Consider the following 22,551-nt stretch of genomic DNA (forward strand, 5'->3'; position numbering starts at 1 on the left):
GGACACCCTTTTAACTCAGTACTGAAATCACTCCTGAGGTTCACCCTTCACCCAAAGATTAGACGAGTCTATAGGGCCAACAATAACACAAGTGAGGGACATGCTTCATAGTTCAATCATGTATATGGAATAATGGGCACACCAGCCCAAAAGCAAAGAGGAGGAGGCAAGAAGGGACAGGAAAACCGGACAGATGGAAACAAGAACCCGGGGTGGAGAAGGGGAGACTGTTGACACATTGAGGGGTTGGCAACCAATGTCACAAAACAGTTTGTGTATTAACTGTTTATGAGAAACTAATTTGCTCTGTAAACTTTCATCTAAATCACACACACACACACACACACACACACACACACACACATACAAAAGAATCCATAGTACTGAGGAAGAAGTCCAAGCTGCACTGAAGACACTGGCAAAAAACAAGGCTCCAGGAATTGACGGAATGCCAATTGAGATGTTTCAGCAAACAGATACAGTGCTGGAGGTGCTCACTCGTCTATGCCAAGAAATTTGGAAGACAGCTATCTAGCCAACCAATTGGAAGAGATCCATATTTATGCCTATTCCCAAGAAAGATGATCCAACCAAATGTGTAAATTATTGAACAATATCATTAATATCACACACAAGTAAAATTTGCTAAAGATCATTCAAAAAGTGTTGCAACAGCGCACTGACAGGGAATTACTAGAAATTCAAGCTGGATTTGGAAGATGACATGGAACAAAGGATATCATTGCTGATGTCAGATGGATCTTGGCTGAAAGCAGAGAATACCAGGAAGTTGTTTACCTGGGTTTTATTGACTACGCAAAGACATTCTACTGTGTGGATCATAACAAATTACGGATAACAGTGGGAAGAATAGGAATTCCAGAACATTCAATTGTGCTCATGTGGAACCTGTACATGTATTCTTAACTCACCTGGGGATCTTGTTAAAATGTAGATTCTGATTCAGTATATCTGGGGTGGAAATGCAAATTCTAAGCAGGGGGTCAGGCTGGAAAGAACCGGTTTGAAGCCCTGGGTGAAACTGAATAAAGTGCACCCATCCATGACCTCCACGGGGTACTCCAGGTTGGCCACCATGTTGGAGACACAGCACAGCATTTAGAGCATCACTCAGGGGTATGACTGCTGGGTTTGAGACTCAGCTTGGCCATCATAGCAAGTTATGCGACCATTCTGTGCCTCATTTTCTTTATCTACACAATGGGTGTAACAATAGATCCACCTCCCAGGCTGCTGCTGGGGCCAGATGAGTTATATGCAGAGTGCTTGGGAGAGCAGTTGGCACCTGGTGACACTCCACAAGTGGCATCCCTACCACCATCACCACTTCCAACATCACTACCACCACCATCACTACAACCACCACTACCACCCCCATCACCACCACCACCACCACCATCACCAGCACCACCAGCACCACCCCCACCTCCATCATCACCACTACTATCACCACCACCACCACAATCACTACCACCACCTCCAACATCACCACCACCACCTCCATCACCACCACCACCATCACCATCATCACCACCACCACTTCCACCATCACCACCACTTCCACCATCACCACCACATCCACCATCACCACCTCCACCATCACCACCTCCACCATCACCACCACCACATCCATCACCACCTCCACCACCACCACCTCCACCACCATCATCTCCGTGATGACGATGATGACCACCACCACTTCCACCACCTCCACCATCCCCATCATCACAACCACCACTTCCACCATCACCACCTCCACCTCCACCACCACCATCACCACCATCGCTACCACCATCACCATCACCTCTACCACACCGCCTCCACCTCCACCACCATACCAGCTCCACCATCATCACCTCTACCACTACTACTACCATCGCCATCACAGCCATCGCTATGTTCACCATCACCACAATCCACAATCCCTACAAAAGAAGAGAGGCCAGCCCAAGATTGTTCTCTTGTTGGCTGCTTATTGGAATTTGTTCTTCAATGTGTGACATTACAAATGTTTGCCAAGTATTGTGTCACCATTGTCTATTGTTGGATACTTATTCATCTCCTGATTATGCACCCAATCTTGAGGAGATCTGCCTGCTGAAATGATGTCTCTCTTTCCTAAAAGTGTTTCTGACAAGCACTTGGAGTAAGCGGTCCCGAGGCAGTCGGCTTTGCTCTGAAGTCCCTTTCTCTCCACTGTACTCTCCCTGTACACTCATTTCATTGACATCTGCTCTTCAGATGACTTTGTTTATGCCTCAGCCATACTCACTGCATTAGTAAAGAGTCGATCAGCTGGGTGTTTTGCCTGGATTCAATACCTGCCTTGCCGTTTGCTCCTGGTACACCCGAAACCCATTGCTTGGCTCACAGGAACTGCATGGTGCTGGTCGGGTAGTGGCTCCCAGGACTGCTGGTGGACAGACACGAGGTTATGGTGTAGCACCCAAAATAGCACATTCTGTAACTTGTTACCCTGTGGTTTCATGTGCAGGTCTGAATCTAGAAAAATAAGTTGTTTGTTCTACCTTTTACATACTCAAAATTACTTTTTGTTCTAATCACTCTATCCTGAGTTGCCCCATAAATTCTTCAGACACTCCACGAGCTGTCTTCTTTAGCCATCATTTGATGGTCTTCCCCACATAATTTTGGTGTAGGTGACAGATGGAGACGTGTACAGGGCAGCTTTGAGTCCAGGTCTGAACTTGATAATTAGACCTTTACTTTCTTTGAGCTTGATTATTCTCCCCCAAGCCTTAGAAGTAAAATGGTTTTGCTTTATATTATAAGGAAATTGTTTCCAAATGTCATTAAATCAGGCATTGCCTCTAGTTTATGCAAAATATTTCATGAAAATATTAGAACAGCTCTGTGCTATTGTGAGCTTCTTATGCAAAATGCTCACAAACAGTCAGGAAGCAATTATTTCCTATCACAACCTGAGTACATTTGTTTCAGCACCGTCGCATTCAATCCTCTTTGTGATGAATAAATGGGTGTTTAGATGTAGATTTCAGTTGCTCTTGACCTTTACTGCTTCAGGGAGTTGTCCCTTCTCTCAAAGGTCAGCAGTTCAGGGACGCTGTCCCGGTGTGACCCAGCCTGGACTGTTACAGCTTGTTGATCAGAGCAGTCAAGAATCCCATGGGCAAGGTTAATGATATATACACAGTTTTGCCCAGAAAGGTAAAAGCGACAACTGCTGGAATGAGCAGCTTGTTAATACTGGGAGTGTTTTTATTCTTAACCCCGTAAGTAATGGTTTAAAGTTAAAATAAAGAGCGCCTTTACTTGAGTAAAGCAGTGTTTATTTTTGTAGTATTTGAACAGTTGTTATGTTATTCTCTCCCCCTTTCTTGCATTTCTCTCAGCATTTGTTTCTCTTGACATCAGAACAATCAGAATTTAGGAGATCAAGAGAGACTAAGGGTGGTTAGACGTGCCACACTAGTTATTAAGGTACAGAGCTTTGTTTCCTCAACCTAAAACAAATTCACATTTCATCCTTAATCAGTGTTTTAGTTATCTAGTGCTGCTATAACAGAAATACCACAAATGGATGGCTTTAACAAACAGAAATTTATTCTCTCACAGGTTAGGAGGCTAGAAGTCTAAATTCAGTGCCCCAGCTCCAAGGGAAGTCTTTCTCTTTCTCTCTCTCTTGGTTCTGGAGGGAGGTTCTTGTCATCAATCTTTCCCTGGTCTAGGAGCTTCTCAGTGCAGGGACCCTGGGTCCAAAGGATGCACTCCACTCCTGGCTCTTCATGCTTGGTGGCACGAGGTCCCCATGTTGCTCTGCTCAATCCTTTCTTTTATATCTCAAAAGAGACTAACTCAAGATACAACCTAATCCTGTAGATTGAGTCTTGCCTCATTAACGTAACTGCTTCTAATCCTGCCTCATTAACATCACAGAGGTTAGGATTTACAACACATAGGGAAATCACATCAGATCACAAAATGGTGGACAAGCACACGATACTGGGAATCACGGCCTAGCCAAGTTGACACACATTTTGGGGGGACACAATTAGTCCATAACAATCGGAAACATCTTTTCTGACTTTATTGTGCCCTCCTCCAAGTTCGCTTGTCTCCTGTTACGGTTAAACCACAGCCCACACTTGGATGCTAATCCCACATGTCGCTCTCATTGATGGACGAAGGCCTGTGAGATGATGGTCAGGGCATCTAGGAGACCACTGGGCTGGCCAGAGAGGGCATTGGTGGGATTCACCTTCTGGGAGTTCTTCAGAGATTAGAGAGAATAATGTTCGAGTCACAATGCCAGTTTATTAATTTACTGTGGGAATTATACCCACCTAGTGCTCACAGATTAGTACAATCTTTTCCTTTAATCAGAACCACAGGGGGAAATACCATCTATGATAGGATTTAAAAAACATCAAACTCCCATGAATAAATCTACCAAATTTTCTCTATTACCAATATCTCCTCACAAAAAATATAAAACATTATTTAAAGAAATTAAAGGTCTAGATAAATGGAGGGATAGACCAAATTTATGAATTAGAAGACTCAATATTATACAGATGTCAGTTTTCTCCAAATTGATTTCTAAAGCTAATGCAATTACAATAAAAACTGAACAACTTTTCTTTGGGTGGAAATTTAGCAAGCTGATCCTGAAATTTACATGGAAATGCAAAGGCCTGAGAATAGCTGGACAATGTGAAAGCTGGACAATGAATAAGAAAGACCGAAGAATTGATTCCTTTGAATTATGGTGTTGGTGAAGAATACTGAATATACCATGGACTTCCAGAAGAACAAACAAATCTGTCTTGTAAGAAGTACAGCCAGAATGCTCCTTAGAAGCGGGGATGGCGAGACTTTGTCTCACATACTTGGAACATATTATCAAGATGGACCAGTCCCTGGAGAAGGACATCATGCTTGATAAAGTAGAGGATCAGTGAAAAAAAGGAAGACCGTTGATTAGATGGGTTCACACAGTGGCTGCAACAGTGGGCTCAAGCATAAAAATGATTGTGAGGATGGCGCAGGACCAGGCAGTGTTTTGTTCTGTTGTATATAGGGTCGCTATGAGTTGGAACCAACTCGACTGCACCTAACAACAACAAGAGTAGCCAAGAACAATCTAGGAAAAAAAAAGAAGGGAGAGGGGAAGAGGAGAGAAAGAGGAGGAGGAAGAGGGTGGAGGCGATGATGATGACTGGGGGCTCAACACCAGAGATCAAGACTCACTATAAAACTAGGTTAGTTAAGACAGTGTGTTATCAGTGCAAGAATATACAAAGAGACCCAGAAAACAGGATCCAGAGTCCACATGCTGACCGTGTACATGGGGACACAGGATTTATAATAAAGGTGGCACTGCAGGGCAGTGGGGAAAGGATGGTCTTATCAATAAATGGTGCCAGGTCAACTGGATCCATATGGGAAAAAAAAGGAATCCTGACTCCTACACACCATTACATACAAAGTATCAGATGGACTGTAGAAGCCTCTAGAAGGTAACAAGGATAGTTAGGAGGTCTGTGGGGAAAGATTTCTAACACAGGACAAAGAACCCTCTCCATGAGGAAGGGATGGATGAATCAGACTACATTAGAGTCCATTAAGAGCATGGAAACCCAAGCCATAAAGTGGGAGAAGATGAAGTGGGTATTGTTAAATGACAGATTCTGGAGTTGAATTATAAAAATTTTGATGAAGATTTGATGTGGGAGTAAACAGAATTGCTGCAGCAAGGAAGCCTGGCACTCAAGAGGAGATGCCAAGGACTTCAATCTGAGAAAGACGGTGGTCTCCTTTTAGAAGAGGCTTTGAGGAAATTGTTAGCTGCTGTCTAGTCGATTCCGACTCGTGGCGACCCCACGTGTGCAGACTATAACTGTTCCAGAGGGTTTTCAAGGCTGTGACCTTTCAGAAGCAGATCACCAGGCCTATCTTCCAGGGTGCTTCTGGGTGAACTCAAACCTCCGAGAGGATGGTCACCTGCCCAAGGCCCTGCCAGGTGGACGGGGGTGGGACGAGGTGCTGAGGGCAAGGGGTCAGCAGCATGTCCTGCCCTTCTCTGGCTCTGTCAAGAGCCTTCCAGGAGGGAGTGTTTTGTCTTCATGGCTGTGACTTGCTTTTGACTGGTAGACGTGGGAATTCTCGCAGGTATCAACCTTGGGATACAGCGTGCACATTCATTAGGTCGAGGCTGAAATGACCGTGTTGCCGTGTTTCAGACGGACGTGATGCACCAGAACGTGTACGATTACATCCACGTGGACGACCGCCAGGACTTCTGCCGACAGCTGCACTGGGCCATGGACCCACCCTCGGCAGCACTAGGGCAGCCCACACTCCCAGAGACAGGTGGGTCCAGGTGTGTCGTGGGGTGACGGGCTGGAGGGCACGTGGAAACCTGGAACACCGCAGGCAAGTGTGCCTGCTCCACGCGCTTCCCAGTCTTTGCCTTACACCATGCCTTCAGCACCCTGCCACCTTCTTCAGAGACCGCTGCCCTTTGCCGCTGAGACCGCCTCCCCGCGCGCCTCCCGCCTTCTGTGGTCCCACAGCCTGCTCTGGTTCTGGGAGCATTTGTATTGCTGGTTACTTTTCTGTGCTGAGAGACAGCCCCCCACCACCTCCTGAGAAGCTGCAGGGCTTGTCCCTTGTTTTGCAAACTCTCCGCCAAAATGCGCATCTTCTGGAAATTTCTCTGGTCCACATTGGATTTATCTAAAAAGAGCCCCTGAGAGATTACTGCCTGTTGAGGGATGGTTGCCCCTTTGTGCACGGACCCCTTGCAAACCAGGCTTACTCACCAGCCTGTGCCCCTTTGTGCGAGGACCCCCTGCAAACCCAGGCTCACCCACCCAGCCCGTGCCCCTTTGTGCACGGACCCACTGCAAACCCAGGCTCACCCACCCAGCCCGTGCCCCTTTGTGCACGGACCCACTGCAAACCCAGGCTCACCCACCCAGCCCGTGCCCCATTGTGCAAGGACCCCCTGTAAACCCAGACTCACCCACCCAGCCTGTGCCCCTTTGTGTGAGGACCCCCTGCAAACCAGGTTCACCCCACAGCCCGTGCCCTGCCTGGTAGAGAGGCGGCTCTGTGCCCAGGCCAGCTCGGCAGGCCTCCTTCTCCTCGACTGACCTCAGACGAAAACGAGCGTCTTCACCTTGCAAGGGGACAGGCAGGTTGGGGTCCCTGAGGCCTCAGGGATGCTCTGCTGGGTAAGTCCAGTGCACAGAGCGGCTCCCTGGCCCTTTGACACATTTCCAGAGAATTTCAGACAATTCTAGAAGTGTCCACCATAACTCATACATACAGCTGCACAGTTTACCTTAGAAACGTAGAGTCGAATGAAAAAAGTCAACTGCAGCGACCACACACGACACCAAACGCACACATAGGTCGTGGAAACGACCGCCTTGAGGCAAGGCGTATGGACACAAAGCTTGTTGGCCCGGTGCCTCCGCGGGGCCGCGGGTGGGCGTTGAGGGAAGAGACGTGCTCGCCTCTCGCTGTCACACGTGCGCCCCGTGTTTATCGGGCGTTTTTTGTGTGCTTTCTTCCTCGGCCGCCCTCCGGGCCTCGCCTGTGCTGCAGGGGCAGGAGACGACGCCGTACTGCGGAGGCTGCTCCAGGCCCAGGACCCGGGTGCCGGCCCGCCTTCCGAGTTCGCCGCCTTTCTGACGCGCTGCTTCGTGTGCCGCGTGCGCTGCCTGCTGGACAGCACTTCGGGCTTCCTGGTGAGTCAGGGTCTCGGGTCACCAGTCACTGGGAATACATCTGCCCTGCCATAGAGGAAGGGGGGGACAGGGGCTGGGACGTGTGCTCTGCCGCTGGGTCCACTTGCTGCGCCGAGGGGCCGCTGACCCACTGCGCCACCGGTGGCTCCGGTAACGTGCGCAACGTGCGCCAGGTGCCGCCGTCGGCGCTCCCGGTGGTGGAGGGGCGTGAGGAGCTCACTGACAGAAGTCTCCACACACACTGTCTCCTGGGGCTGCCTCAGCAAAGTACACAAGTCGGTGCTTTGAAGAACAGAAATTCATGGCCTCAGTTCTGGAGGCTGGGAGTCCGGGATCAGGGTGTCGGCTGTGGGGATTTCTCCCGAGGAACTGCTCCAGGCCTCTCGCCCAGCCTTTGGTGGCTCCAGGCCATCCTTGTTTTCCTTTGCTGCCTGTAGATGCATTCTCTCGGGGGTCTGTCTTCCCCGTGTCTCTGTGGCTGCCCCCTCTTTTATAAGGACACTACTCACACTGGGTCAGGACGCACTCCGTTCTGGTACGTCCCTGTCAACTGGCCATCTTCTAAGAAAGACCCTTCTTCCCAGCAAGGTCGCGTCCACCGGCACAGCATTAGGACTTCAGCACATCTTTCGGGGATTCAGTTCAGTCCCTAACACAGGTGCCCTGATAGTGCAGAGCCCGGATATAGGAGGCCCGGGGGCGACGTGTGAGTGAGTAAGAGGACAGACTTCGATCTGCTGCAGACAGATAGGTTGAGCCTGATCAGTTGCCTGCAAATATATTTTAAAATATTGAAAAATCTGAGGTAGGTTTTTATGCAATGTGACACTCAGCTTCCATTGTGACTTTATTTAAAGTTAATTTTACGAGGTTCCGTTCCAAGTATACCACACGTCCTGTGGAGCACAGGGCTATCATTAGTGCACCCTGCCAAGGACTGAAGAGGCAGAAAGCACTGCCACCACAGCATGGCCAACCCAGACCCCGGCTTCCAGCCTTTCACTCCTCTCTTGCCAACAGACCCCTGGGGTTCCCACTCCTCATAGTTCACCATTTCTTCACTGGGCCGGGCAGCACATTTTACACCATTTGGCATCTCCAAAAAAACCCAACCCCATTGCTGTCAAGTTGATTCTGACTCATAGTGACCCTAAAGGACAGAGTAGAACTGCCCCATAGGGCTTCCAAGGAGTGGCTGGTGCATTCGAACTGCCGACCTTTTGGTTAGCAGCCAAACTTTTAACCACTGAGCCACCAGCGCTCCGTCTGGCATCTAAGCAGGAGGAAAAGGCCAGGAACAAGGCTGAGCTTTTTTCACCAGCTGGATGGCGAGCCTTAGAACCCTTGGTGCTTCCTGAGGGCGGGAGTTGAAGCAGCTGGTCAGAGGGAAGGCATGAAATGCTCAGTGCCCTGCGAGCACGCTTTTCCCACACTGTGTGGGGCACCGTGTGACCTTTGTGGCAGGGGAGCAGCAAGTGGGATCTCAGGAACGAGGCAGCAGGGGCGTGGTCGGGAGAGCTGGCGAGAGCACGGCTGGCCAGCCAGCAGGAGCAGAAAGGCTGCCAGGCCTGCGCTGGGCTTTACGAAGAAACGCCCTCCGTGTCCCATGTCCATCCTAGATCCTCTGCTGCCACAGACGCAGGTGATTCCTCAGGTGTAATTTAGGCACTTGATTAACACATACAATTTAGGGTAAAATAGTATCAAAATAAAAGATGTTATTGGCTTTCATTTTTACAGTATTTTGTACTAATTTTTGTGTGAATTAAGGTAGTTACTATTCATTGGCTAATAAAGAATGTTTTTACTTATTTTTTAAAAATTGGGTAATCTGTTCCAGGTTAACTGAAAACTCTTATTTCCAGATGACACAGATCGGGAGGAATTTACTGGACAATCGAGCAGTGACTGAAATATAGATAAAAATGAAACTGCAAAATAAAGGACTGAATAAAGGGAATGAGCAAGAGAAATTAGTTTGAAGCTAAAATGTTGCAATAAAACATACACAGCCAGTGTCGGGTTATTTTTCCATGAAACCCGGTCACTCCACAGCACTGCACTCCCAGAATGCACTGTGACAAGGTGCCAGGAGTTGGAACACGGTGGCCCTGGGTGGCCTCACAGCCCCTTCCCAGCTTGACACCCTGTGGCTGTGAGAAATGCTGCTTCCACATCTGGGCAAGGTGCTGACCCACAGAGCCAGCTTGTGCTGCCCAAGAGAGCAGGTTGTTACGTTTGCAGAAGTTCTGCAGTGCTGTTGACGTCACCCTGGTAGCTTGAAATCAGCCGTGGTGGAGTGCTTACACCACAGACATTGGAACCTGGAGAGCTGGATGTTGAACACTCACGAGCACACCACTGCCTTGAGTCCTCCCACCGAGCACGTGTCTGGCAGACAGTGGGTGCTCTGCAAGTGTCTGTTCAGTGAACAAATCCACAGACAGATGGAAGGGTGAACGGATGGATGGATGGATGAGTAGACAGACAAATGGATGGATGGATGGAAGGAAGAAAGGGAGGAAGGAAGGAAGGAAGGAAGGAAGGAAGACAGAAGGTGAATGTATGTATGGATGGATGGGTGGGTAGGTGAATGGAAGGAAGGGAGGGAGGGAGGGTGAAGGGATAGATAACAGAAGAATGGATGGAAGGAAGAAAGGACGGACAGAAGGATGAATGTATGGATGGATGGATGGGTGGGTGGGTATGTGAATGGAAGGAAGGGAGGGAGGGAGAAGGGATAGATAATAGAGGGAAGAATGGAAGGCAAGATGGAAAGACAGAAGGATGAGTGGATGGACGGATGGATGGATGGATGGACAGAAGGCCAGGAAGAGTGGGGCCATGCTGCAGGATCATTCTTCCATCAAGGGCCAAACACCCTGCAGGCACTTGGTGACTAACCCAATTGTAGGTCAGCCTTCCCATTACAGAGAAACCTTTTATTTTCTCTTATAACAAGCTCCTAAATAATCTGCTGGCTTTTTAGCTCACATGACACACTAGATAAATGAAATCCTGTTGTTCCTAAGTTTCATCACTAGGAGTGTAGGATAATAATTTGGACGTGGAGTGAATGCTGACATAGCCCTCAGAGACAGTCTGCTTTGGCAGCTTCCTGCCAGGGATCTGGCTGATGGCTCCGTGGTGGGCTGGCCACAGCCGGGTAGATGCAGTCTCATGCACGCCTGCATGTGGGCCGGCAGCACACGCACACACCGTGCATGCACACACGGGAACACACTTGTCAACTAAAGGACGTTAAGGAGACTCCAGAGTAACCGTGAGCTACTCGAAGGCCCTGGGATGGCCCTGCTTGTAGAACCTTACTAAGTATTACCAGTGCCCTAAGTGTTCGCTCATCCGCAGAGTGATCAGGGTAGGTGTCCTCTCCATGGCTATGTTCCCGGATAATGCCAGTCACTGTCAGGCATCTGGCCACCGTGCCCTTTGACCATGTTGCTAACTTGCTTCTTCGTCTCTGTCTTTGCAACATCAGACAATGCAGTTTCAAGGAAAACTGAAGTTCCTGTTTGGGCAGAAGAAGAAGGCACCGTCGGGGACAGTCCTGCCACCCCGGCTCTCGCTGTTCTGCGTGGCAGTGCCAGTTCTTCTGCCCTCTGTGGCAGAGATGAGGATGAAGACTGCTCTTCTGCGGGCCAAGCCCAGGGCGGACGCTGGGGCCACGACGGACACCAAGTAAGAGCCGCCTGTGGGCATCGCCGTGCACGCTGCTGCTCACTGCCACTTAGGTTTTCAAACTGCTGCTAGAAGATGCCTCCACACCTCAGCATTCCCTGTATGTTCCGTCTTCACTTTCAACACAGATAAAACGAGAGGCTCGGTGTTTTTAAAGCTAGTGAATCATGTGGGCAACAGTTGTTAGTAAAAAGTAATACTTTTCAAACTGGTATTTTCAAAACGTGGCGCCAGATGCTGCCTGTATGGCTTCAGCCCTGAATCTTCCACCACGGCCTGGCCTCAGGGAAGTGCCTGGAGCTGCTCGCCGTGGGGGTGGGTGTTGGAACTGGCCTTCTGCCTCTGCTTCTGTCTTCAGTCCCTCCTTTCACACAGGGAGAAGCAAACCCATTCCACTGCTGGGAGAAATGGCCAAGACAGAAGATCCACACTGCCCCTTCTGCCAACTCTGTCCGGCCTGAACTACCCCAGAGCTTTCTAGCTTCCTGGCGGTAGAAAAACCCTGTACTAAGTTTCCCAGGCAGTGTCCTTCTGCGATTTCTGGGTGGGTCAGGCCTGTGTTGTGTGGGCTGGTGTCGCTCAGAGGCACTTGTGTAAATCCTCTCTGATGGGGAAGCACCTGTGAAAGGGCAGGCAGCTGGGGACGTCTGAGGTGTGACTTCCATCTTCCCCAGCCGGTCTGTGAGGCCCTTCCTGCACCTGTCACAGGTGCCGTTTGTTCCTGGCCCCCCTTTTGCCCTGGATGGCTGCTCCCCCAGCAGGCCTAGCTCCCTGGGACTTTGAGAGGGGCTACGGCAGCCGTGACCTGACCTCAGCTTGGAAGGAATAACTCAGGAGTGGGTGCGGGACGTGAGTGCTGAGCACCTTGCTTCTCACCCACCGCCCACCCCTGGCATCGCGATTGTGCACACCTCTCGGGCCCTCCGGGTTCCTCACGTGTGCCTCTGACGCCTGCATTGCTGCACGGCCGTGGACCCACAGGCCTGGCCTCCTCCTGGGAGCCCTGTCCCCACTCGCCCCACTCGCCCCCCCTGCTTGGTGAGCTTGAACTGTCTAGGATGCGGGTGCATAGCTCCCCGCTTCTCGCCTTGACCAGTGGGCTTCCCCACTTCATGTTATTGTTAGTTGCCATGGGGTCAATTCTGACTCACGGTGACCCCGTGTGCAGAGTAGACCCCACGTTGTGTAGGATTTTTGTGGCTGTGACCTTTCGGAGGAAGATCTCCAGGCCTGTCTTCTGAGTCATCTCTGGGTGGGTTGGAAAAGGCAATCTTTTGGCCAGAAGTGGAGTGCTTAACCGTTTGTGCCTCCCAGGGACCCCTCCACTTAATGGGATAATTAAATACCGAGTTGGAAGGAAATCTTAGCAGACGTGTGGTTTGGCTTGCTAACTCAGGTGTGTATCTTTTGCACAACGCCCAGAAAGAGCAGTTTGACGAGGCCGCACACACTGGTGGAGAAACGGGGAACTCACCACCTCGCGCAGTTAACATTCCACGTCCAGACAAAACTTTGCCAGAAAATTCTTCTCTGTGTTGACCTGAAATCTTACGCCATGTAATTTCTGTCCTTTCCCTAGCTATACGGTCTCAGCTCTGTTTGCCTTACTCCCAGGCTGTGGTTCCCAGATTCTCCCCAATCCAGGTTGCATTTCCTCTGATGTGTACAGTTAGTGATCAGCTCCTTCAAAAGACAGTGCCCAGGGAGGTTCACAGCAGACCGAGCAGCGCAGAGTCAGCAGAGACGGTCGCCTCTCGTTCCGAGCGTACTACCTGTGTTAATGCCACGTATGATGACAGGCTTGTCCTCCTGTTGTCTTAAATTGCAGGCTCTGTTGCTGTTTAGCTATGTCTCGTCTGTGCTGTGCTTCTGAATCTATCTGCGTTACTTAACTTCCAGTTTTTTAAATTCCAGCCTTGTCAGGTTCTAGCCTTCCAGACAGTTCGATCTGGGATTGCACACCATCCGGCACGTTCGCTCATTTGATTTATTTCCACTGGGGTTACATTTTAAGTTGTGTGTATGTGTTTGGACATCTTCAGTTTGGTAAGCGTGTGTTATCTCTGTTCTCAGCATGTCACCCACAGACAGGTCACATCCAACAGTACCCACCTCTCAGCCACAAGCTGTCTGTAGATCCCAAAGATGCTGTGGGGACCCTTGTTAAGCACCCGCTGACGTCGAAGGAGGAACACGGGGCCACTCTGTGACTCAGCCTTGGGGGACTCCTGCTCACCCCGTCCAGGGCTGACCCCATCTGACCATCATGGGCGGTGCCAGCTGGGTGGGCACTAGGTGCACATCCCCCAGGCCCCACCTCACCACTGCCTTTTCAGTCCTTGGCCAGTCCCCCCCTTCTGTGAGTGTGACTCTTCATCCCTTCTCAATGTCCATAATTCACATTTACCTCTCTAAAATTACCACTTAGACCAACAGCTGCAGCTGTGGGAAGGCTGCCTGTGCTGTGCGTTGGTTTCTTGCAGGCCTTACTTTCTGCTCATTGTGGCGGGGCAGGGCCTCTGCGGCTGTCTGCAGTCGGTGCGCGGCCAGCTTCCAGGGACGAGTTCCCACCTTTCTGCTGCAGGTCCCATCCTGTGCACAGATGGAGGGAGGCTTCCAGGGCTGAGCCTGCAGTAAACACACAAAATGTCATAAAATATGAGGGAGGAAAACAGAAATACCCTAAGAAGAAAACTAACAACCATTGAGCTAGAACATGGAGGTGTGCACAGCCTAGGGGTTACTGTGCGTGGAGCTGCACCTGCATGTACAGAGGTAATCTGTTGTTAGGTGCCGCCCAGTCGTTCTGGACTCAGCAACCCCATGTGACAGAGTAGAGCTGCCCCTTACGGTCTTCTTGGCTGTAATCTTTGTGGAAGCAGATCACCAGGTCTTTCTCCTGCTGAGCCGCTAGGTGGGTTCAAACCACCACTAGGGCTCCTTAGAGGTAATCTTAAAAGGCTTAAAGTGCCACACACCTTTTGAACTGGCGCAAGTGGTTAATGTGCTTGGCTGTTGACCAAAAGGTTGGAGGTTTGAGTCCACCCAGAGGATCCTCAGAAGAAAGGCCTGTGGTCTAACTTCTGAAAAATCAGCCATTGAAAACGCTGTGAAAAAACTAAAACCATTCCAGAGGCCAACTCTTCAGACAAAGATTAGACTGGACTATGGAAAACAGAATGATACTCGTGAAGAGTGTGCTTCTTAGCTCAAGTAGATACATGAGACTAAATGGGCAGCTTCTGTCCAGAGGTGAGATGAGAAGGCAGAGAGGGTTAGGAGCTGGTTGAATGGACATGGGGAATCAGGGATGGAAAGGAGTGTGCTGTCACAGTATAGGGAGAGCAACTAGAGTTACATAACAATGTATGTATAAATTCTCGTATGAGAAACTAACTTGAATTGTAAACTTTCACTTAAAGCACAACAATAAAAAAAAGAAAACTCTGTGGCGCACAGTTGTACTCTGACACACGAGGGGTCGCCATGAGTCGGAATCAGCTTCAGACAGCCGGGAGGGGTTGGGTCCCCGGCCCTCCACACCCACCTTCTCGCTGCCCCTACTGGCCCCCTCCTGCTCTGACGTATTCTTCATCTTCATTTACTGTCTAGGAGTCTTTTTCTTTCCTGTGTTTTCTAAACTGCTTTCGCTTTACTTTCGTAATTGAAATTCATTTAATGAGCTGTCTCTTTTCTGTATGTTTGTCCAGTCTTAAAAATAAGCAAAAGGGAAAATTTCTGCACTTAGGTCTGCGTGGAGAGCGGCCCGCCGCCCCCTGGCGCCCGTGCGGGGAAGCGCAGAACACGGCCAAGGCGCGATGTTCGCGAGGCCTCACTGCCCGTGCGCAGAACAGCATCGCCTGCTGCCTTTGCTGCGCTGGGGGCGCTGCTGGCGGGGGAGGCAGGTGTAGGGACAGAAAGGTGTGGGGACAGACGGGGCGCCAACCGCGCCTGGCAGAGTGCGCGTGCTCAGACTCACTGTTAAGCTTTCGTGAGGATTACATGAAGTAAGGCATGTGAGGGTTTGCATACATCATCATACTTTGGACATGTTATCGAGAGGGATCCATCCGTGGAGAAGGATGTTATGCTTGGTAAAGTAGAGGGTCAGCAAAAAACAGGAACGCCCTGAACGACACGGATTGACACAGTGGCTGCAACAGTGGGCTCAAGCATAACAACGATCGTGAGGATGGTGCAGGATGGGGTAGTGTTTTGTTCTGTTGTACACGGGGTCGCTATGAAGCGGAACCAACTCGACAGCAGCTAACAACAACGTAACACACATCATCACAACAACAGTGCACTGAATACCTGGTGGCACAGTGGTTAAAGTGCTCGGCTGCTAACCAGAAGGTCGGCGGTTCGAACCCATCAGCTGCTCTGTGGGAGAAAGATGTGGCATTCTGATTCTGTAAAAGATTGCAGCCTTGGATAGCAATAATCCAAAAACCACAACACAATAAATGCCGGAGAGGTTGTGGAGAGACTGGAACACTTAAACACTGTTGGTGGGAATGTAAAATGGTACAACCACTTTGGAAATCGATTTGGCGCTTCCTTAAAAAGCTAGAAGTAGAAGTACCATATGATCCAGCTATCCCACTCCTTGGAATATATCCTAGAGAAATAAGAGCTGTCACATGAAAAGATATATGCACACCCATGTTCATTACAGCACTGTTCACAGTAGCAAAAAGATGGAAACAACCTAGGTGCCCGTTAACGGATGAATGGATAAACCAATTATGGTATATCCACACAATGGAATACTATGCAACGATAAAGAACAATGATGTAGCCACGTGTCTTGGTCATCTAGCGCTGCTACAACAGAAATACCACAAGTGGATGGTTTTAACGAAGAGAAGTTTATTTCCTCACAGTTAAAGTAGGCTGAAAGTCCAAATTCAAGGTATCAGCTCCAGGGGAAGGCTTTTTCTCTCTGTTGGCCTTCTTCTCTTCGGTGTTCCCCCGGACTAGGAGCTTCTCGGCCCAGGGACCCCAGTCCAAAGGACGCGCTCTTCTCCTGGCACTGCTTTCTTGATGGTATATGAGGTCCCCAACCCTCTGCTTGCTTCCCCAGGGAAGGCCACACCCCAGGGAAACTCCCTTTACATTGGATCAGGGATGTGACCTGGGTAAAGGTGGTGTTACAATCCCACCCTAATCCTCTTTAAACATAAAATTACAATCACAAAATGGAGGCCAACCACACAATTCTGGGAATCATGGCCCAGCCAAACTGATACACACATTTTTGGGGGGACATAATTCAAACCTTGACACCGTGAAACATACCATGGAAGAAGCTGGAGGTCATTATGCTGAGTGAATTTAGTCAGTCACAGAAGGACAAATATTGTATAAGACCACTATTATAAGAACTCAAGAAAAGGTTTAAACACAGAAGAAAACATTCTTTGATGGTTACAAGGGTGGAGAGGGAGGGGGACGGTTATTTACTAACTAGATAGTAAATAAGAATTATCTTAGGTGAAGGGAAGGACAGAACTCACTAGAGGGGAAGTCAGCACAACTGAACTAAACCAAAGCTAAGCAGTTTCCTGAATACAATCAAACTCTTTGAGGGACAGAGTAGCAGGGGTAGAGGTCTGGGGACCAAGCTTTCAGGGGACATCTAGGTCAACGGGCATAACAAAGCTTTTCAAGAAAATGTTGTGCATCCTACTTTGGTGAGTGGTGTCTGGGGTCTTAAAAGCTTGCAAACAGGCATTTAAGATGCCTCAGTTGGTCCCAACCACCTGGAGTAAAGGAGAATGAAGAACACCAAAGACACAAGGAAAGTAGTAGCCCAAGAGACAGAAAGGGCCAGATAAACCAGAGACTTCATCAGCCTGAGACCAGAAGAACTAGATGGTGCCCAGCTACCACCAATGACCGCCCTGACAGGGAACACAACAGAGGGTCCCGGATGGAGCAGGAGAAAGGAGGGGTGCAGAACTCAGAGAAAGGAGGGGTGCAGAACTCAAAGACCGGACTTAATGGTCTGACTGAGACTGGAGGAACCCTGGGAAGCAGGGCCCCTGGATCCTCTATCAGCCCAGAACTAAAATGATTTCCAAGGCCAACTCTTCAGACAGGGATTGGACTGGACTATGGGACATAAAGTGATACTCGTGAGGAGTGTGCCTCTTAGCTCAAGTAGATACAGGAGAACGGGCAGCTTCTGTCCAGAGGTAAGATGAGAAGACAGAGAGAGTTAGGAGCTGGTTGAATGGACATGGGAAATCAGGGGTGGAAAGGAGAAGCGTGCTGTTACAGTATGGGGAGAGCAATTAGAGTCACATAACAATGTATGTATAAATTTTTGTATGGGAAAAAATTAAAAAATAAAATTTAATAAAAAGATTGCAGCCTTGGAAACCCTATGGGACAGTTCTACTCTGTCCTATAGGGTCACTATGAGTCAGAATTGCCTAGCGGGTAATGGGTTAGGGTTTTAAATACTAGTTACCATATAATAAACAATATTATTAAACTCAGAAGGAGGGAAAAAAAGGGCTAAGGGGAGAATGTTGACTGCTACCCAACATTTTTAAAAAGAAACAATTTTCTACACTTCCTCCTCAGCTGCCGTGGAGTTGATTACAACTCTGGTGACCCGACATGTGTCAGAGCAGAACTGTGCTCCACAGAGTTTTCAAAGGCTGATTTTTCTGAAGAAGATTGCCAGGCTTTTCTTCTGAGGAGCCTCTGAGTGGGCTCAAATCTCCAACCTTTCTTAGAGGCTGAGCGCATTAACTGTTTGCGCCACCCAGGGACTCCTGGCTTCCTAGGCTTTTTGAATTACCACCACCCTGCTCTGGACTGAATTCAGAAGCTAACCTTCAATACATGTGTCTCAGTCCTTCATTCTGAGCCCTAGCAATGCAGGGGGCCCCCCACGGCTCAGATCACCTGACAGGGTTGCCCTGGATGGCGCAAAGCAGCCCCGGAAGACAAGCAGTCATCTTTTTGGAGTCTTTCACAACCTTTTCTGACAGGGACTGTGTGGCATATTTTCATTATGGCCTTTCCAGAAAAAAATAAAAGCACTAAAAGTCGTTCTATATGTATGTACATTTGTTTTCTGAATTAAATTCTTTAGCCCTTATTGACCTGGAAAATGACATGATTCAGAAAATCTATAACCAAAGGAGGCTTTACAAGCTGTGAAGAACTGAATGAGTGTAGCCATGGCTGCCTTCGTCTCTTTGGCTGGACAGTGATACAGTGAAAATTCATGTAGCCATGGCTGCCTTCGTCTCTTTGGCTGGACAGTGATACGGTGAAAATTCATGTAGCCGATACAGGTTTAATTTACACGTGATCTTGCTATTTGTTCTTCACAGGGCAAAAGCTACCCCGAGCCTGTGTGAATCAGAATTGCACGGAAAGCCCAGTAACATTGCAGGTAATTTTTAAATTCACTCTCTAATCTCTTTCAAAAGGGGGAAATGTGTTCGTCTCTTGGCATCATTTTATGAAGAGCTCCGTCTGCCCCCTGGAAACCTTGGCTTATTCTGTGGTGCGTGTGGGAGAGGGGATGTCATGTCTGCTGGCTGTGGGGGTGACTGTCCATGCCTGCGCCCTGCCCCACGGTCCCGGGGATGCCATGAGGTGTGCTGGGGTGGGTGGCAAGCCACGTCAGGTCCCGGGTTGTTCACGGCTCGCAGGGACGGCTCCTTCCCCTCTCCAAATCTCTACAGGAAGGAGCAATGGAGAGAACGGCATCCCGGTGTTCAGAGCGCACGCGGACGCCGACCGCTGGGCCCGGGCTCCGGCCAGGGCCCCATGCCTGTGCCTTGGTGGCAACGACCTCGTCCTTGACCCTGAGGGGGCTGCAGGGTAAGTGGGGCCAGGTGACGCTGTCCTGCTCCGGCCCTTGTTAAGACACAGCCGAGGGCCAAACTAAGGGTGGGGGGAGGCTTCAGAAGAAAGAAAAAGGGGACTGGCCAAGTCCCTGGTCTGTCCAGCCATGCTCGTCCTGTGAACACGACAACCAGCCTCACTCTCTACTGCAACATGTCCCACACGGAGGAGCTGGCACTGCACACTGTGGGGACCGCATCGGATGGGGAGGAGGACGCGGGCCTCAACTGGATCTTAGCTTTGCTCTGAAGCCCTGTCCACCTACACCCTCCCATTGGCCTGCCTCTCCTGGAGGCTACCTGTGCTTGGAAGGATCCCAGGCTTGGCTCAGGCTGAGTCAGAAAGAGTGCTGGGATGGACTCACAAGGCCTGTATGGGCACAGGGAGTCCTGGGGGGTGTCACAGGGGTGGATTACCAAGTCGGCAAGGTACACACAGCTTAAGTCGGTTTACTAATCTGTAGTGCGCAATCTCACCTGTTATTCACAGCAAAGCCATGGTGAAACCCAGGTGAAATTGTTCACTACGGATTAGTAAGTAAAGACAGTTAAGCCCGTGCATCCCTTGCTAACTGTAAACCTGTGCGTACTGTGCTTACTGGTTAATCTGCCCCTGGGAATCACTCGACTATTAGCCGACAGGGTGGCAGTTCAGACCCACCAGAGGTGCCTCGGAGGCCAGGCCTAGGGATCTGCTTATGAAAGTTCAGGCCTTGAAAACCCTATGGGGTTCTGCTCTGAAACCCAGGGGGTCACCATGAGTCAGAAGCAACTCGACAGCAATCAACAAGAAGCACTGGGCTCAGGGCCGGCCCTGGCTAGCCACTTTTCTGTCCTCTCTTCTTTTGTTTTTCCCTACTTCCTATAGAAATATGCCTGACTCTGGTAGCATATCGTTATAACAGTTGTAAGAAACAGCAAGGGAAGTAAGGATACTGGATAAGTGAATAAGTGCTGTGCGTCCTTTCCCTCAGACGCTCACCGTTGCGATGTTGGTGCAGGTCTGCCCTGTGCTGTTTGGCTTCATGGGCTGAACCTGGCTAGTGCTGGGCCTCGCCTGCGGTCCAGAGCATTGAATTTCTGATTCCCGCCACCATCTGTCTGCCTCAACATGGAACAGGCCAAAAAAACAGGAGGAAATCTTTTAAACAATTGTGAGAAATATGCAGTCACCCCTCAGCAGAAAGGTGACATTGAGGCGGCCTTAGGACTGTTTCTCAGAGTGGGATCTCTTGGGCACTGGCCACTGGAGCTTGCTGGTCGTCACATGACCGCTCCTCGTGGGCAAGGCTGGGCCGGCGTCTCCTCGGACCCACAGCACAGCGCTGAGCACCAGTGTGTCCCCACTAAACATATGTTGCTGTTGAAGAATGCTGGAGTCCCTGGGTGGCGCCAATGGTCAATGTGCTCACCTGCTAACCGAAAGGTTGGAGGTTTGAGTCCACCCAGAGGTGCCTCAGAAGAAGGGTCTGGCAATCTGTTTTTGAAAGATCACAACCATTAAAAACCCTATGGAGCACAATTCTGCTCTGATGCCCATGGGGTTGCCAGGATGAATGCCAGGCGACTCTTGGTGGGTGGGAGAGCTTGGTGCCATGGCAGAGGGCTGGCTTTGGAGGAGGTGGGGGATGGGCCACTGGGGGAGAGTTCCTACACAGGACCGGGATGCAGTACCAGCCTCCTGGGGCTGTAATGTGGGATAAATGGGGTAGTGTAGGGTGGGGCCTAGTTTAGGGCCCTCCCTCAGATGGTCCGCTGCCCCGTTCCTCTGTCTAATGGGCTGTCTTCCCTGCAGGGACAGGGAAGAAGAGGCACATGGGAGGATGCTGAGCAGCTCCTCGGGAGCAAGGGGGCAAAGGGAAGTACACCTGTACAATTGCCGCTTGGAAGCAGCCGGGAAGATGAGGCATCTTGGCTGGACGACAGAGAGGCACAGCCAGGGCAGGAGCGCCAAGCTGCAGCCACAGCCCTGTGGGAATGGCCCGTTCTCCATGTGCGCCGAGCCCCGAGGCACCTGCGTCCCCTACGCGGGCGTCCAGGGCACTTTCGATGCTAGTGGGAGCGCTGCTTTCAGAAATGCACCCAGCGCCCACCCGCTGGACCACCCCCCCAGTGCCCACTGTGGCCGGACCAGCAGACCTTGGCGGGATTGCGACCAGGCCCTGGTGTCCCCACTCACCAGCTGCCACCTCCCCCACTCCGGGGCACAGCGATTCCCCACGGGGGGCTATTCTGCCGAGGATGCCAAGTTGCGAAGTGCACCAGTGCCCCCGAGAGCCTTGGGCAACCCAATGATGTCGCTGGATGTACCCATCAAAGTAGAAAATGATTCTGGTTCTGAGGACACAGCCGAAGGCTACCCCAAGCCCCGGAGCCAGGTGTGGCTGGGAGCCAGTGACCTGGCCAAGAGACAGCCGGTCAGCTTCCCTAACAGGATGCACCTGAAGACAGAGCCGGACCTCCCGGCGCACCTGCCCCGATGCGCGGACTCCAGGCACTTCACCTACACCCCGCACCTCGGGCCCAGCGTGCTGGGGCCTCACGCCAACTGCAGGGCCACGGCCAGACCAAGCCCCTCCTACCCAGCCGGCTGCGCCTGCCTGGAGCGCATGTGCGGCCTTCCCGGGCCGGAGCCTGCCCACTGCCCGCAGCAGGAGCCCGGTGCGCGCTGTCCGTGCCCGCTGCGGCGCGACGGCAGGGCGCCCGGGGCCGCGCCCGTCGTCAAGAGCGAACCCCTGGACTCACTGCCGTGGGCCAAACACAGCCAGGGTGGGGTGCCGGGGATGCTCCCCAAAAGTGCCCTGGCAGCGCTGATGCCGCCCAAAGCCCCGGAGTGCATGTTCCTGCCGTAGCTCCGCGGCCGTTCTAGGCTCGCGTCCGTCCTCGCTCTGATTCACCTGGGCCGGCGCCTTGCCGCCCTGTAAGTGACGTTCTCTGCAAGGTTGCACAATTTCAGTCCTTACGTGTGTGTAGCATATGCCATAGTATGTTCTGTAGTCCTTAAATGCAAAGTGTCTCCAAGCTTTTGAAATGCCCCTGCACTTTTCTTGGAAGAATTAACAGAGATGAAGCGCCCACAGCGTCCCTGTCGGCTCAGCGGGGCGCGACGCCAGTCTCCAGGGGCTTCCAGCGCCGTCTGCTGGGAGGGCAAGGCGACGAGAGGGAAAGGCTTTCACATCGTTTCCAACGTCTCCCTTGCAAGCCCGCAGCCAGTCTGC

General features: G+C 50.8%; 1 protein-coding gene across 1 annotated transcript in view; it reads left to right on the top strand.

Annotated features, from left to right (window-relative positions):
- Window positions 1–22,185, top strand: part of AHRR (aryl hydrocarbon receptor repressor) — a 103,856-nt gene extending 81,671 nt beyond the window's left edge. Inside the window, exons 5-10 of the mRNA XM_012556635.1 lie at window positions 6,246–6,375; window positions 7,624–7,760; window positions 11,260–11,459; window positions 18,815–18,876; window positions 19,172–19,310; window positions 21,129–22,185. Coding sequence (XP_012412089.1) covers window positions 6,246–6,375; window positions 7,624–7,760; window positions 11,260–11,459; window positions 18,815–18,876; window positions 19,172–19,310; window positions 21,129–22,185 — 1,725 coding nt within the window. The remainder of the gene's footprint in view (window positions 1–6,245; window positions 6,376–7,623; window positions 7,761–11,259; window positions 11,460–18,814; window positions 18,877–19,171; window positions 19,311–21,128) is intronic.
- Window positions 22,186–22,551: the final 366 nt, after the last annotated feature.

This window comes from Trichechus manatus, unplaced genomic scaffold (assembly GCF_000243295.1).
Source record: "Trichechus manatus latirostris isolate Lorelei unplaced genomic scaffold, TriManLat1.0 scaffold00072, whole genome shotgun sequence".
NCBI lineage: Eukaryota > Metazoa > Chordata > Mammalia > Sirenia > Trichechidae > Trichechus > Trichechus manatus.